Genomic DNA, 11,370 nt, shown 5'->3' with positions numbered 1-11,370 from the left:
CACAGGAAACATCAGAAATCGTGCAGCTGGCGAATGGCTGAGGCAGGACTTGAACCAAAGTTTTCCCAACTCCAAGTCTAGGCCTCTTTGCATTGTACTGTTCCTCCTCCTCCCCCTCTTCCTTCTTTCCCTCCCCTTCTTTTCCTCTTCTTCTTCCTCCTCTTCCTCCCCTTCTCCCCCTCCTTCTCTGCCCTTCCTCCTCCCCTCCTCCTTCTTTCCCTCCTCCTCCTTCCCTTTTCCTCTTCCCCCTTCTCTTCCTCCTCTTCCCCCTCCCATTTTCCTCTTCTTCCTCCTCCTCCCCTTTCCCCCTCCTTCTCCACTCCTCCTCTTTCCCTCTTCCTCCTCTTCTTCTTTCCTCCTTTTCTCCTCCTCTTCTTTCCCTCCTCCCCTCTTTTTCCTCCTCCTCATCCCCTTCTCTTCCTCTTCCTCCTCCTCCCTTCTTCCCATCCTCTATTCCTAGAATGACTAGTTTTGAAGTCACTGTAAGGGACCTCAGGAATCATCTTGGCACTCTTAGTCAATCTGAGACTCAGTTTCCAGATCTGCAAAATAGAGAAGATGGAGTAGATGACCTCCATGATCCACATTGTACCTTTGATCTTGTCCAACCCCCGGTGTCAAACTCTCTCTCCCTCAGTTGGATGTGGGTGTTTGGCTCTGTTGACGGTGGATACTATGGTTGCCTGTGTTTTTGTGTTTGGACTTGCTCTTTGGTAGAGGAAGGCCCTGGACAATCCTGGGGGAGGAGAGGAAGAGGACAAGTCCTCAAGGGGACCAGACTGGGCTGGGAATGGAAAGTTTTAAGGAGATGGAAAGTGGAGTTTCCTTTGGGTTACTTCCTGTGTGGTGCTGTCCTTTTGGGGGTGGGGGAAGGCAGGAAGGAGACAGACAGAGAGGGAGGGAGAGAGAAAGGGAAAGAGAGAGAGAGGGAAAGGAGAGGAGAGGAGAGAGCGAGAGAGAGAGCGAGGGAGAGAGTGAGAGAGAGCGAGAGAGTGAGAGAGAGAGCGAGAGCGAGAAAGAGAGCGAGAGAGAGAGCGAGAGAGAGAGAGAGAGAGAGAGAGAGAGAGAGAGAGAGAGAGAGAGAGAGAGAGAGAGAGAGAGAGAGAGTCAGTCATGTGCAGGAAGGCTCCTCATGTTCCCTGCACTGGGAGGACTCTGCCTTCTCTCACCAGCTCACTCTTTCCTCAGCTGCTTGGGTTCTGCAGTCTGATTGGATCAGAGTTACCAGCAGCTGTGCTCCTCCTCTCCTCCTCCTCATTCTCCTCCCTTCCTCCTCCGGTCCTCTAGTTCTCCCCCCATCCTCTGCTTCTCCCTCCTCCCTCCCTCCTTCTCCCCTCCCCCTGCTCTTCTCCTCTGAGCCGCAGTCAGTCCTCACATACTTTGGCAGATGCTTCTGTCCGCAGCAGCCCAAGCTCCTGGAATAACCCAACTGGCTTTGAGGGGGAAGTCAAGTGTTCCCTGCACCTTGCCTGGAGCCCTGGAGAGAGAAAGGCCGGGTGGGGAGCCCCTGCGGCAGGAGGCCAGGTACCATGGACAGCTCCAGCTCTTCAGATATATATGTGTGTGTGTGTGTCTGTCTGTCTGTGTGTGTGTGTGTGTGTCTGTCTGTGGGGGACTTGGCCAACCTGCCACCGAGGGCCCAAGTATCCACCTCTGATGGGGGGGGGGCAGAGCCAGAGTACCTCCCACCCTGTAGGAGTGTTGGGTGGGGGTGGGGGTGGGGAGCTCAGCAGGGTGGGACTAGGTGCCTTGCTGGCTCCTTCCCAGCGTCTTCCTATGGCTGAACCCTAGAAGTTGTTGGACAGGACCAGGATTTATTTTCTTTCTCTCTTTTGGCTCTCACTATGTAGCCCTTATTTGGCACTGACCTCTCCAAGGTGCCGTGGGGCATTTGAATCTTGGGGGAGGTCTGAGTGTACCTCCCTCTCTCCCCCCTCCCCCTCCCCCCACATCTGCCTGTGCCCTTCCATGCCCTCCTACAGGATGCTGGAAATGCAGGGGCAGCTCCAGAAGCCTGCATCACACATGGAGATATATCAGTTCTCATTGGCACCTTACCTGTATCTCTTGTACACTCTTATCTCACCCCTCGCAGGAGGGGCTGGATGACTGTCATTCTGGTGACCTGGCTCATGTCGGGGTCAAGCTGGAGCCCCTGTCCTCAGCAGCAGCCAAGTCTAAGAGCCAGCAGCTGCTGGTGTGTCTGGGTGTGTCCCCTTGGGGCTGTGGGCCATTTTCTGGTGCTCTCCATAGACTGTCCCAAGCCCCAACCTGAATCTTGCTCCTTGCTTCCTTGAGGGATGTTGGGCCCGTCCTTGGGGGCCTTGTCACCTTGAGGTGTTGGATTCTGTGAGAGAAACAGCTTCTTCCTGAGGGCAGCCCCTCCCGCCACAGTCTCCATCCCCCTGATCCTCAGAACAATCTGGAGGGGGGTGGGATAGACACTATTGGCCCACTTGACAGAACCCATTTCAGGGCCAGTGGGGATCTTCTAGCCCCACCCTTCCATTGGAGTCACACGGGGTCCCAAGGCTAGTGAGGGGCAGAGCCCAGTCTGGAGTCCAGGTCTTCTTTCTCCTAGTCCATACTTGTCCTGTGCTGGCATGAAGTCTCCTTTGACAGTTCTTCACCCAAATCAGGGAAGTTAAAAATAAAGGTGTGTCAACTCTTTGGCCCAGATTTCTGGGCAAGTCCTGGGTTTGCAGATGACCCTTTCTCTTCCTACACCCTTTGGGGATGTAGCAAGAATCAGAGGGTCAATGCAGGGACAGCCTTGTGAGCTCTTGGTCGGAGAGTAGCCAGAAACCCAGGGGGGAAGGGGAAGAGAATGAGGGTGGATGAGCTTGGTGGGAGCTTTGTGGGATGCCTGCAGTGACTCTCACTACCGTACCCTCAAGTGTCCTTACCTGTCTTAAAGAAGCCCTGGCTTCTCTTTCAACACACATAGAGTCTGCTTGTGCTGGTCCAGCTCTGCTTCTGTCCCAGGGTCAAACCACCTGCCAGAAATTCAAATGGACTTTGAGGACTGTCTGCTGGCAAACCTGGAGAGTTTTAAGAAAGTGTTGAGGAAGGCAGTCTCCTGTCCCAACCCTGCCCAAGGGACAGTGAATAAAGCTGGGCTTTGTTCGGAGAAACCCTGGTCAGAGTTACAGCCCCTGGCTGCTCCCCTGATGGGTGCCCTAAATCCAGGCATTCATTTTTCATGCAGGCATTTCTGCTTGTTTGGCGGAGGAGGCTGTCCCTTCCCTTCCCTGTCATCTCCTGTCCTCAGCCTTCCCCAGAGTGCTGGAGAAAAATGCTGACACCTCAAGAGGCATCCTCACATCAATTTCTTAAGATGACTTCCATTGGGATAGTACCGGGAGGGTTCCGGGCGAGACCCTGGGAACTAAAGCCCCAAGGGGGAAGAGAGCCAGAGCCCCGCCCTTCTGGGAGGAGACCTTGAGAGTTTCCACAGCTGCTGCTGCCAGTGGGGGCCCAGGCAGGGAAGCCTGCTGGCCAGCTCCCCTTCTAAACAAATGAATCTTGGGGAACAGTGAATAGTGGGAAGGGAGAGCCAGCCATGGGGTTGCTCTCTTGGCCATCTTTTTGGCCTAGTAATTAAGCACAATGTCTTTTCTGCTTCTTCAGCTGTCCTGGGAGTTGAGCCCTGAATACTATCCCCATCAGGCTCTCTCTCCTCAGTGTGTCTCTCCTGTCTACACCTGGTCTAGTCGGGCTGCTCTCCCCTTCCTCCTGTCTCCTTCAGAGCCATGTGTACTTCTTTTTTTGTTTGTTTGTTTTTAAGTGAGGCAATTGGGGTTAAGTGACTTGCCCAGGGTCACACAGCTAGTAAGTGTGTGTTAAGTGTCTGAAGCCGGATTTGAACTCAGGTACTCCTGACTCCAGGGCTGGTGCTCTATCCACTGCACCACCTAGCTGCCTGCCCCCCCCCCCCCCCGTGTGTACTTCTTGATGAGTACCTGGGCAGCTGGGATGTTAGAGCCCAGAGACGGGAGGCTCACTACCTTTTATGAAGAAGATAACAAGCTATAAAAAGCTTGGCACATCTTTCCATTATCCATTTGTTTGCAGTTCCCCCAGTTTCATTTTTAAATGCCCCTGGCCAGATTTTGCTTAATTAGTGCTCTCAGCAAGTTGTCTTTAGGACAGTTTTGTTTCATGAGGTGATGATGCTTGTAATGACTAATTGTCTTTCTCCATAAGATTTGACAAGTGAATTTGTATTCTCAATTGGGGCTGCCCATGGCTGCCATGTTTCTCCACTTGGCAAGTGAATCAGAAGAGCTTGACGTCACAAGCCATCTAGGAAAAACCAAATGGATAAAGAATGTCTGGTGCTCAGACTGAGATCTCTAGGTGCATGGACAACTTGTAGAGCCTATCAATCAATCAGCCAACCAACAAGTATTCAGTGACTGCTCTGAGCCAGGCACTCTGCTAGGTGCTGGGGAACCGCATAAAGAATGAAATAATTCCTGCCTATCTGTCTCTCCTTCTGTCTGTCTATCTAGCCACCCATCTATCATCTATCATCTATCTATCTGTCTGTCTGTCTATCTTTCTACCTATCCATCCTTTTGTCTATCTATCCATCCATCTTTCTGTTTGTTGGTCTAGAATCTATCTGTCCATCTATTCTTTTGTCCATCGATTTATCCATCCATCCATCTTTCTGTTTATCTATTTATCAATCTATCCATCCTTTTGTCCATCTATGTATACATCTTTTGATTATCTATCAATCATCTTTCTGTCTATCCATTAATCCTTCTGTCCATCTATCCATCCATCTTTCTATCATCTGGCTATTTCCTCTTTTGTCCATCTATCTATCTGCCCATATGTCTGTCTCTCAACAACTCAGGATCAGGGTTATCTATGCCAATGGACCATGAGTTGGTCCCAGGACTCAACAGTAGGGGGAGAGGGGACTGCTTGACCTTTGGGAACTTGCCAATCCCTCCCCAGCTCCCCCTCAGAACAAAGGTATATCGCTGTTCTGCCACTTTTCTTCCAGCCACATCGGATGTCTGTGAATTGAGGCAGAGGGTCGTCCAAAGGGCCCAAGGAAGGTGTGAGAAGGGAATGGCCTATTACACATAAAGAATTATAAAAAATGCCATCAAATAAACATGTGATCAGAAAAGAGGAAGGGCTTCTAGACAGACAGCCTGTGTAGTATATGCCATTGGTATACACCTGGGGGTATCAAGAGAAATTGGGGAAAGCCCTGGGCCCACTGCATCTACCCTCTGTGGCGATCTCATGAGAGGACATGGACAGTATTAGGCAGGGTGAACAGGTCGAAGTGGGCTGCAATTTGCATCAAGGGAGGGAAGCACCTAAAGTCACTGACAGGCTGATAAAGTCTCAGATGCCCCCTGACTATCCACTGGATCACACTATCACTGCCTTCCACTTTTTAGGGAGGTGCCCAGGGGTAGAACTACAGTCTCCCCACCCTTCTGAAGGCTCTTGCCTATCTCTGATCTCCTCCTGGCCTCAGGTGGCTTTTCTCCTGGGTGTCCCCAGCTATTATTAATTATTACTCCTTTCTCTCAATGTCAGTATCTAATGAATTGCCAAGACTTATTGAATCTGCTTCCCCATTGTCTCCTGGCCACTGCCCTCCCATCTACTGGATGACGGGTTTACTACTTCTAGTTTTTCCACTTTCCAATCCATCCTTAATATGGCTCCATAATCATTTCAGGCACAGATCCAACCATGTTGCTCTTCTGTTCAAACCCCCATAGTGGGTCCCTATTGCCTCTGGAATAAATCAAGGGAATCAGAGTTTTGTTTAGGGCCGGCTCTGCTGGGGGCGTTTAGCTTTGGGGACCTTCCTGGGAAGAATCCCTTCCATTCATTTTCAGGTAACCTAAGTTCCATCTGATGGAGCTGGCTTGGGGCCTTCCAGTGTTGGAGCCTGCCCCAAAGGGTCCATTAGTCATACTTTCTCCTGCTCCCAGAGGAGGGTAAAGGAACCCATTCCTCCCCGGTTCCTGCCTGTCTCTTCTCTCTGCCAGGAGAGTCCTTATGACCCACAAGGGCTGCTACCATGGCCTCCTAATGCACGACCCCTCTGCCACTGCCTCTCCTGGTAGTCCTGCCTTCTCCAGCCCCACAGCACCCTGCCTTGCCAGCCATGTATCACCCTGCCCTCCAACCCTCCCCCCCCCACTCTCTATCCTGGCCAGCCCATACCCCAACCCCCAACAGGCCCTGAGCTTCCCTACTCTCCTTGATTTTCTTCAGATTGTTGCCCTTTGCCCAAGTGTCCTCCCCTCTCCTATAAAGTACAACCCCCAGTGGGGCAATTAGGTGATGCAATGGCTAGAGCACTGGCCCTGGAATCAGGAGGACCCGAGTTCAAATATTACCTCAGACACTCACTTAAGCCCAACTGCTTTAAACATCCGGGGCCATCTCCAGTCACGTTGCTCTATATCTTGTCACTGGACCTGGATGGCTCTGGAGGAGAGAGTGAGGCTGGTGACCTTTCACAGCCCTCTCTCACTTAATACACTTCAGTGCAAGTCGTGACATCACCCCGAAGTTATGGTCCTCTCTGAGAACAAAAGACAAACAACAACAACCACCCCCAAGTCCCCTTCTTTCTGAGGCCATCCTTGAGTACCCCATGCATGCCCCTCACACAGCCTGCCTTGTAGCCTGAGGTTGTATGGTCCTTTGTGCTTGTGTCTGCTCTTATCTAGACTAGGAATTCCCTGTGGGCAGGCTGGACTCTGAGAGTGGCAGTGTCCAGAGGGCAGGCCTGGCCTACTGGGATGGAAGCCCCAGAGAGGCCTTCTGCCCCTGCTTCTTCCATCTGTAAAAGACAAATTGATTCTTACCACTTAGCGTTTGTGGTTTGGCGGTTACAAACCTCTCTGATCTCAGGCGGCAGGCAGCAGGCAGGTAGCAGGTGGTCAGTGAGCAAGTGGGGCAGAGTCCCTTGCCCCTCCTTGGTTGTGCTGCCCTGGGAGTTGTGGGGCTGCATCCCATTGGCCTTTGCCCTCTGTGTGGCGGTGGGGCACTGACCCTTGCTCCCCGGGTATAGATTGAATCAATGGAGCAAAGAGGGGGAACCATAAATGGGTCGTGATGTTGGTTTGTGCTTACACACCCAGAGTCCTGCTCCCAGGACCACAGGTTGTCCCCCACCCCCACCCCCCTAGGAGAGAGCCCCAGGACAGAGGATGAGGGACACCTCATCGCGGCCCATCATTTGTGAAGCACCTACTGTGTGCAGACAGGAAATAACATTTTCCTTGTCTGAGTAAAGACAATCTATACGATGTCAGGGAGGAGAGAACATGAACAGTTGGGGTGGGGTCAGGAACTAGGACTCCCATGGGAGATGGCCCCAAAGCTCAGCATGTGAGGTGGAAGTGAGCAGAGAGGGCATCCTAGGTGTGGGGGACAGCCAAATCCCTCATCTAATCCCAACAGACTTCCTGTCACACGTAGGGATGTAACCCAGCCTCACTGACACCTAGTAAATAATTGAGATGTATTCTGTTCAATCTCTAGGGGCTCCGTGGGCTAGAGTGGATTTTGACCCCACCCTCTACTGGATTCTTGTCTTCTTTCTTTGCCAAGAAGGAATCATCACAGAGCAAAGATGGCCAATAGAGAATAAGAGCCCCCAGTAGCCAAGGGGTTAGAGGGGAAGAGAACACCCGGAGGCCCTGGTGAAGTCCAGAGGACCAACAGGCTGGGTCTTGACAGGATCAGCAGGTGTGATCCCTGAGCCCCCACCAGTGGCGTCTGACAGGCAGGGACTGGATAAGGCAAAACACTGGTTTTCAAAGAAGGGAAGAGAACTGCAGGCTAATGAGCCTGATTTTGATTCTTAAGAAAATGCCAAAGGAGATTGTAAGAGAGATGGCTGGTGAACAGCAGGTTGGGTAAGTCATGGTCAGCAAGAGCTGCCCGGCTCCAGGACTGACTATGCCTGAGAGGCCACCACCTTTCCTCTTTTACAAAGTTTTCTTTTAGTAAAGTTTATTCCTGTAGAAAAGATGATGCTGTGTGGGCCACACAGTAGCACAAGTAGATGGAGTCACAGTGGCTTGGATGGTGGGACTCAAGGAGCAATCGTGAACAGTTTGATGTCAGTGTAGCAGAAGGCTTCAAGCAGAATTCCCCTGACCCCAGGGATCCGTCCATATTGGGCCATAGAGTGTCTAAATATTTATCTATGACTTGGGCAAAGACATGGGAGTCATAGATAGTGCGATGGATGGGAGTGAAAGCCAAAAATGAAAACCTAGAACATTGGGCTGAATCTAGTAAGTCGGAGTCCAATAGAGACAAATTTAAAGTTCTACTGAAGCAGTCAAGAAAACCACCTCCTGGGGCAGTTAGGTGGCACAGTGAATAAAGCACCAGCTCTGGATTCAGGAGGACCTGAGTTCAAATCCGTCCTCAGACACTTGACACTTACTAACTGTGTGACCCTGGGCAAGTCACTTAACCCCCATTGCCCCTCAAAAAAGAAAGAAAAAACAAAACCACCATCTTAAACACCTAATCTTAAAAACTATCATCAGATTTGAGACCTAGAAGTGGCTAAGAAAATTGAGTCTCAGTGGGTTTAAGTGCCTGACCTGAAGATACCTGCACAGTCAGTAGCAGAATTGGGATTTGAAGTCAGGTTGTAGCCAATAAGAATGTTCCATTAAGCCAAAATGCTCCTCATCTGAGGAAGAGCTGGGAGCTTTAGTTGACTGTAAGCTCTCTATGAATTAGCAGAGTGAAATGTCAGCCAAAAGAGCCAGTGTTGTTTTAGGCTGCCCTGGGGGGGGCGGTGGTGGTCCCTGTGTGCTGTGGGTGGGTGGCTGAGGAGACCAGGATGATGAAGGCCCATGCCCTTGAAGGACCAGTCAGAAGAAGGCAGGGAGGAGAGTGACAGTTATCTTCATTTGGAATGATTGTCATTTTGAAGAGGGTCTAGTCTTGATCTGCTCAAGTAGAGATGTTGTCTGGAGGCTGACTTGGCATCAGAAGAGCGGTCCTATGGCATGGGTGGCCATGGTGAACTGGAGGCTTCTCATTGGAGCTTCTCAAGCAGAGGGTATTGGGTGGCCAGTCACTAGGTATTATTTTCAAATATGGATGAGGTCAGGAAGCTGCTGAAGTCCCTTCTAATTCTCAAACACTAATTGTGTGATGACTGGTAGAGATAGACCCCACTGTTCCTGGGTGGGGCTACAATGGAGGGGAGGTATGGCTTGTGGAGGCTTCACAGTCTAATGTGGGAGATGCCATTTACATGGATCCGCACCAGAGCCACAGAAAGGATGGAAGGGGACCCCAGAGGGAAAGGCACGAGTGGTTGGGAGACACCCGCAAAGGTCTTCTTGCAGGAGGTGCAGTTTGAGTTGAGCCTTGGCAGAAGTCAGGGATGCTGAGAGATGGGACATGAAGATGAGATGAACATGAGATGCAGGGTGAGAAACAACCAGTAAATAGGGCTTGAGAAGAGGCTGTCTGCTCTGGCTGTAAGAGATCACTGGTGACTCTGAGGGGCAGTTTCAGCTGACCACTGAGGTCAGAAGCCATGGCCTTGAGAAAGTAGTTTAGCCACAAAGGGGAAGAGAGGCCTGGGATGGTAGCATCAATGGGGGAGGTTTTTAGGGTGGGGGAGCTTACAGATATGGAGGCAGTGCAGGCCCAAGATAGGACAATAACCTGGTCAAGGTCACACAGGTAGACAGCAGCCAACCTGGGCCTAGCACTTGGAATGATGCTTGGTCCCCAGACTTCATTTGGGGGACATTGAAACTTCCTAGGACAGATGTGCATTTTTCAACCATGTGAGAGGTGTTGGTGCAGGGGTGAGAGCCCTGCTCCTGGAGCCAGAGGAGCTCAAGTCAGGTAGCATCTCTGCAGGGCTGAGTGACCCTGGACAAGTCACTAAGCCTCCCTCAGCCTCAGTTTCATCCCCTGAAAACAGAGATCAGAAACCTGCTGGTCCCTGTGATTCCATGACCCAGAACGGATCTTAAGGCCACCCCTCCACCTGGAGAGCCGGCTGTTTATAGCAGAGGAGAAGTCAGTCTGTCCAGGAGGGAAGGAAATGAGCACTTATTGAGCACTGATGAGGCCCAGCACCAGAGTGCTCTATGATCTCCTCTGATCTTCACAACAACTCTGAGGAGGAGGGGCTGTTAGTATTCCCATCTTAACACTTGAGGAAACTGAGGCAGAGGTGAAGTGACAGTGTCTGCTCAGAGGTCACCTTCAATCCAGTGCCTGGCACTCAATAGGTGATGATGGAAATCCAACACTGTAGGCCTGGACAGGGGTTGTCTTTCCTGTGTCTACCTGGGGTGCAACCTGCATGGTGGAGCAGCCTGCACTTGAGGGCTGCCTCCCAGAACTTCTCACAGAGCCTTCTAGAGACAGTTACCCCCAGCCACCATGATCACAGATCAAGAGTTTAGAGGCAGATGGATCTTGAAACTTCCTGAGGCTTCCAGAAATGGGGAGAGAAAGTAGCTCATCTTATTTTAGCTTGGTTTTGATTTCTTCTCTAATCAGGACCCATACTTTCTTTGGTATAAGGATCTCCCAGGTGAGGGCATTTCCTCCACCAAGGCAGGTTACCACCTGCTTCAGGTTCTGAGGAGTTAAGTGACTCACCCAGGGTCACTCAGTCATCAAGCGTTAGAGGAAGAACCTGAAACCAGGGCTTCTTGACTTCTGAGTCAGATAGATGTCTCATTCCCACTTGCACTTTGTTCCTGCTGGGCCACTCTGATCTTCTTCACTGTCCCCCAGACGTAGCGTTCCAGAGATTCCCAGCAGTGTGAGAGGGGGAGATGCCTGCTCTCAGGAGGGGAGCAGATCCAGTGCCGAGCCCGGGGAGCCGGGATGGAGCCCTCCCGACTGAAGAAGACCAGTTCTGAGGAGGACGAGGACGACGAGGAAGACGACGGCTACATCGTCCCTCCCAAGAAGATCCCCAAACTCGACATGGTCCCTAATCTCAGGAGAAGCAACAGCGGTCGCTCCAAAACTAAGAGGCCCCAGTATGCTTTGGGCAGCAATGAGAAGGTGCGACCCCCCTCCTGTCCTCTTCCCTCCCACTCCACCCCAAAAGCACCATGGGGCCCTCTCTCTTGATCTCTCTCCCATCAAACTCGGCCTCAGCCAGCCAGCCTTCTGCCCATTCCATTCATTTCTTCATTCCCTCACTGATTCACACAATGATGGATTTCATCAGACTGTCCTGCCCCAGCCCCGCTCCTCTGCTCCCCTCCCCTGACTGAGGCCAGCACTTAGAGGGCAGCTCTAGAAGCCAAAGTTGTTTAGGGAAGGCAGCACTCCAGAGGTTGGGGTGGAGGGAGTTGGAGC

General features: G+C 51.6%; 1 protein-coding gene across 3 annotated transcripts in view; it reads left to right on the top strand.

Moving 5' to 3' along the window:
• Positions 1-1,256: 1,256 nt before the first annotated feature.
• The window catches only part of TRPM2 (transient receptor potential cation channel subfamily M member 2), a 52,325-nt gene continuing 42,211 nt past the window's right edge, over positions 1,257-11,370 (top strand). For all 3 annotated transcript variants that reach the window (XM_044005452.1, XM_044005451.1, XM_044005450.1), the window contains exons 1-2: positions 1,257-1,524; positions 10,795-11,070. In XM_044005452.1, coding sequence (XP_043861387.1) covers positions 10,888-11,070 — 183 coding nt within the window. In that variant the 5' untranslated portion in view covers positions 1,257-1,524; positions 10,795-10,887. The remainder of the gene's footprint in view (positions 1,525-10,794; positions 11,071-11,370) is intronic.

This window comes from Dromiciops gliroides, chromosome 4 (assembly GCF_019393635.1).
Source record: "Dromiciops gliroides isolate mDroGli1 chromosome 4, mDroGli1.pri, whole genome shotgun sequence".
NCBI lineage: Eukaryota > Metazoa > Chordata > Mammalia > Microbiotheria > Microbiotheriidae > Dromiciops > Dromiciops gliroides.
This window is presented reverse-complemented; position numbering and strand designations above follow the sequence as displayed.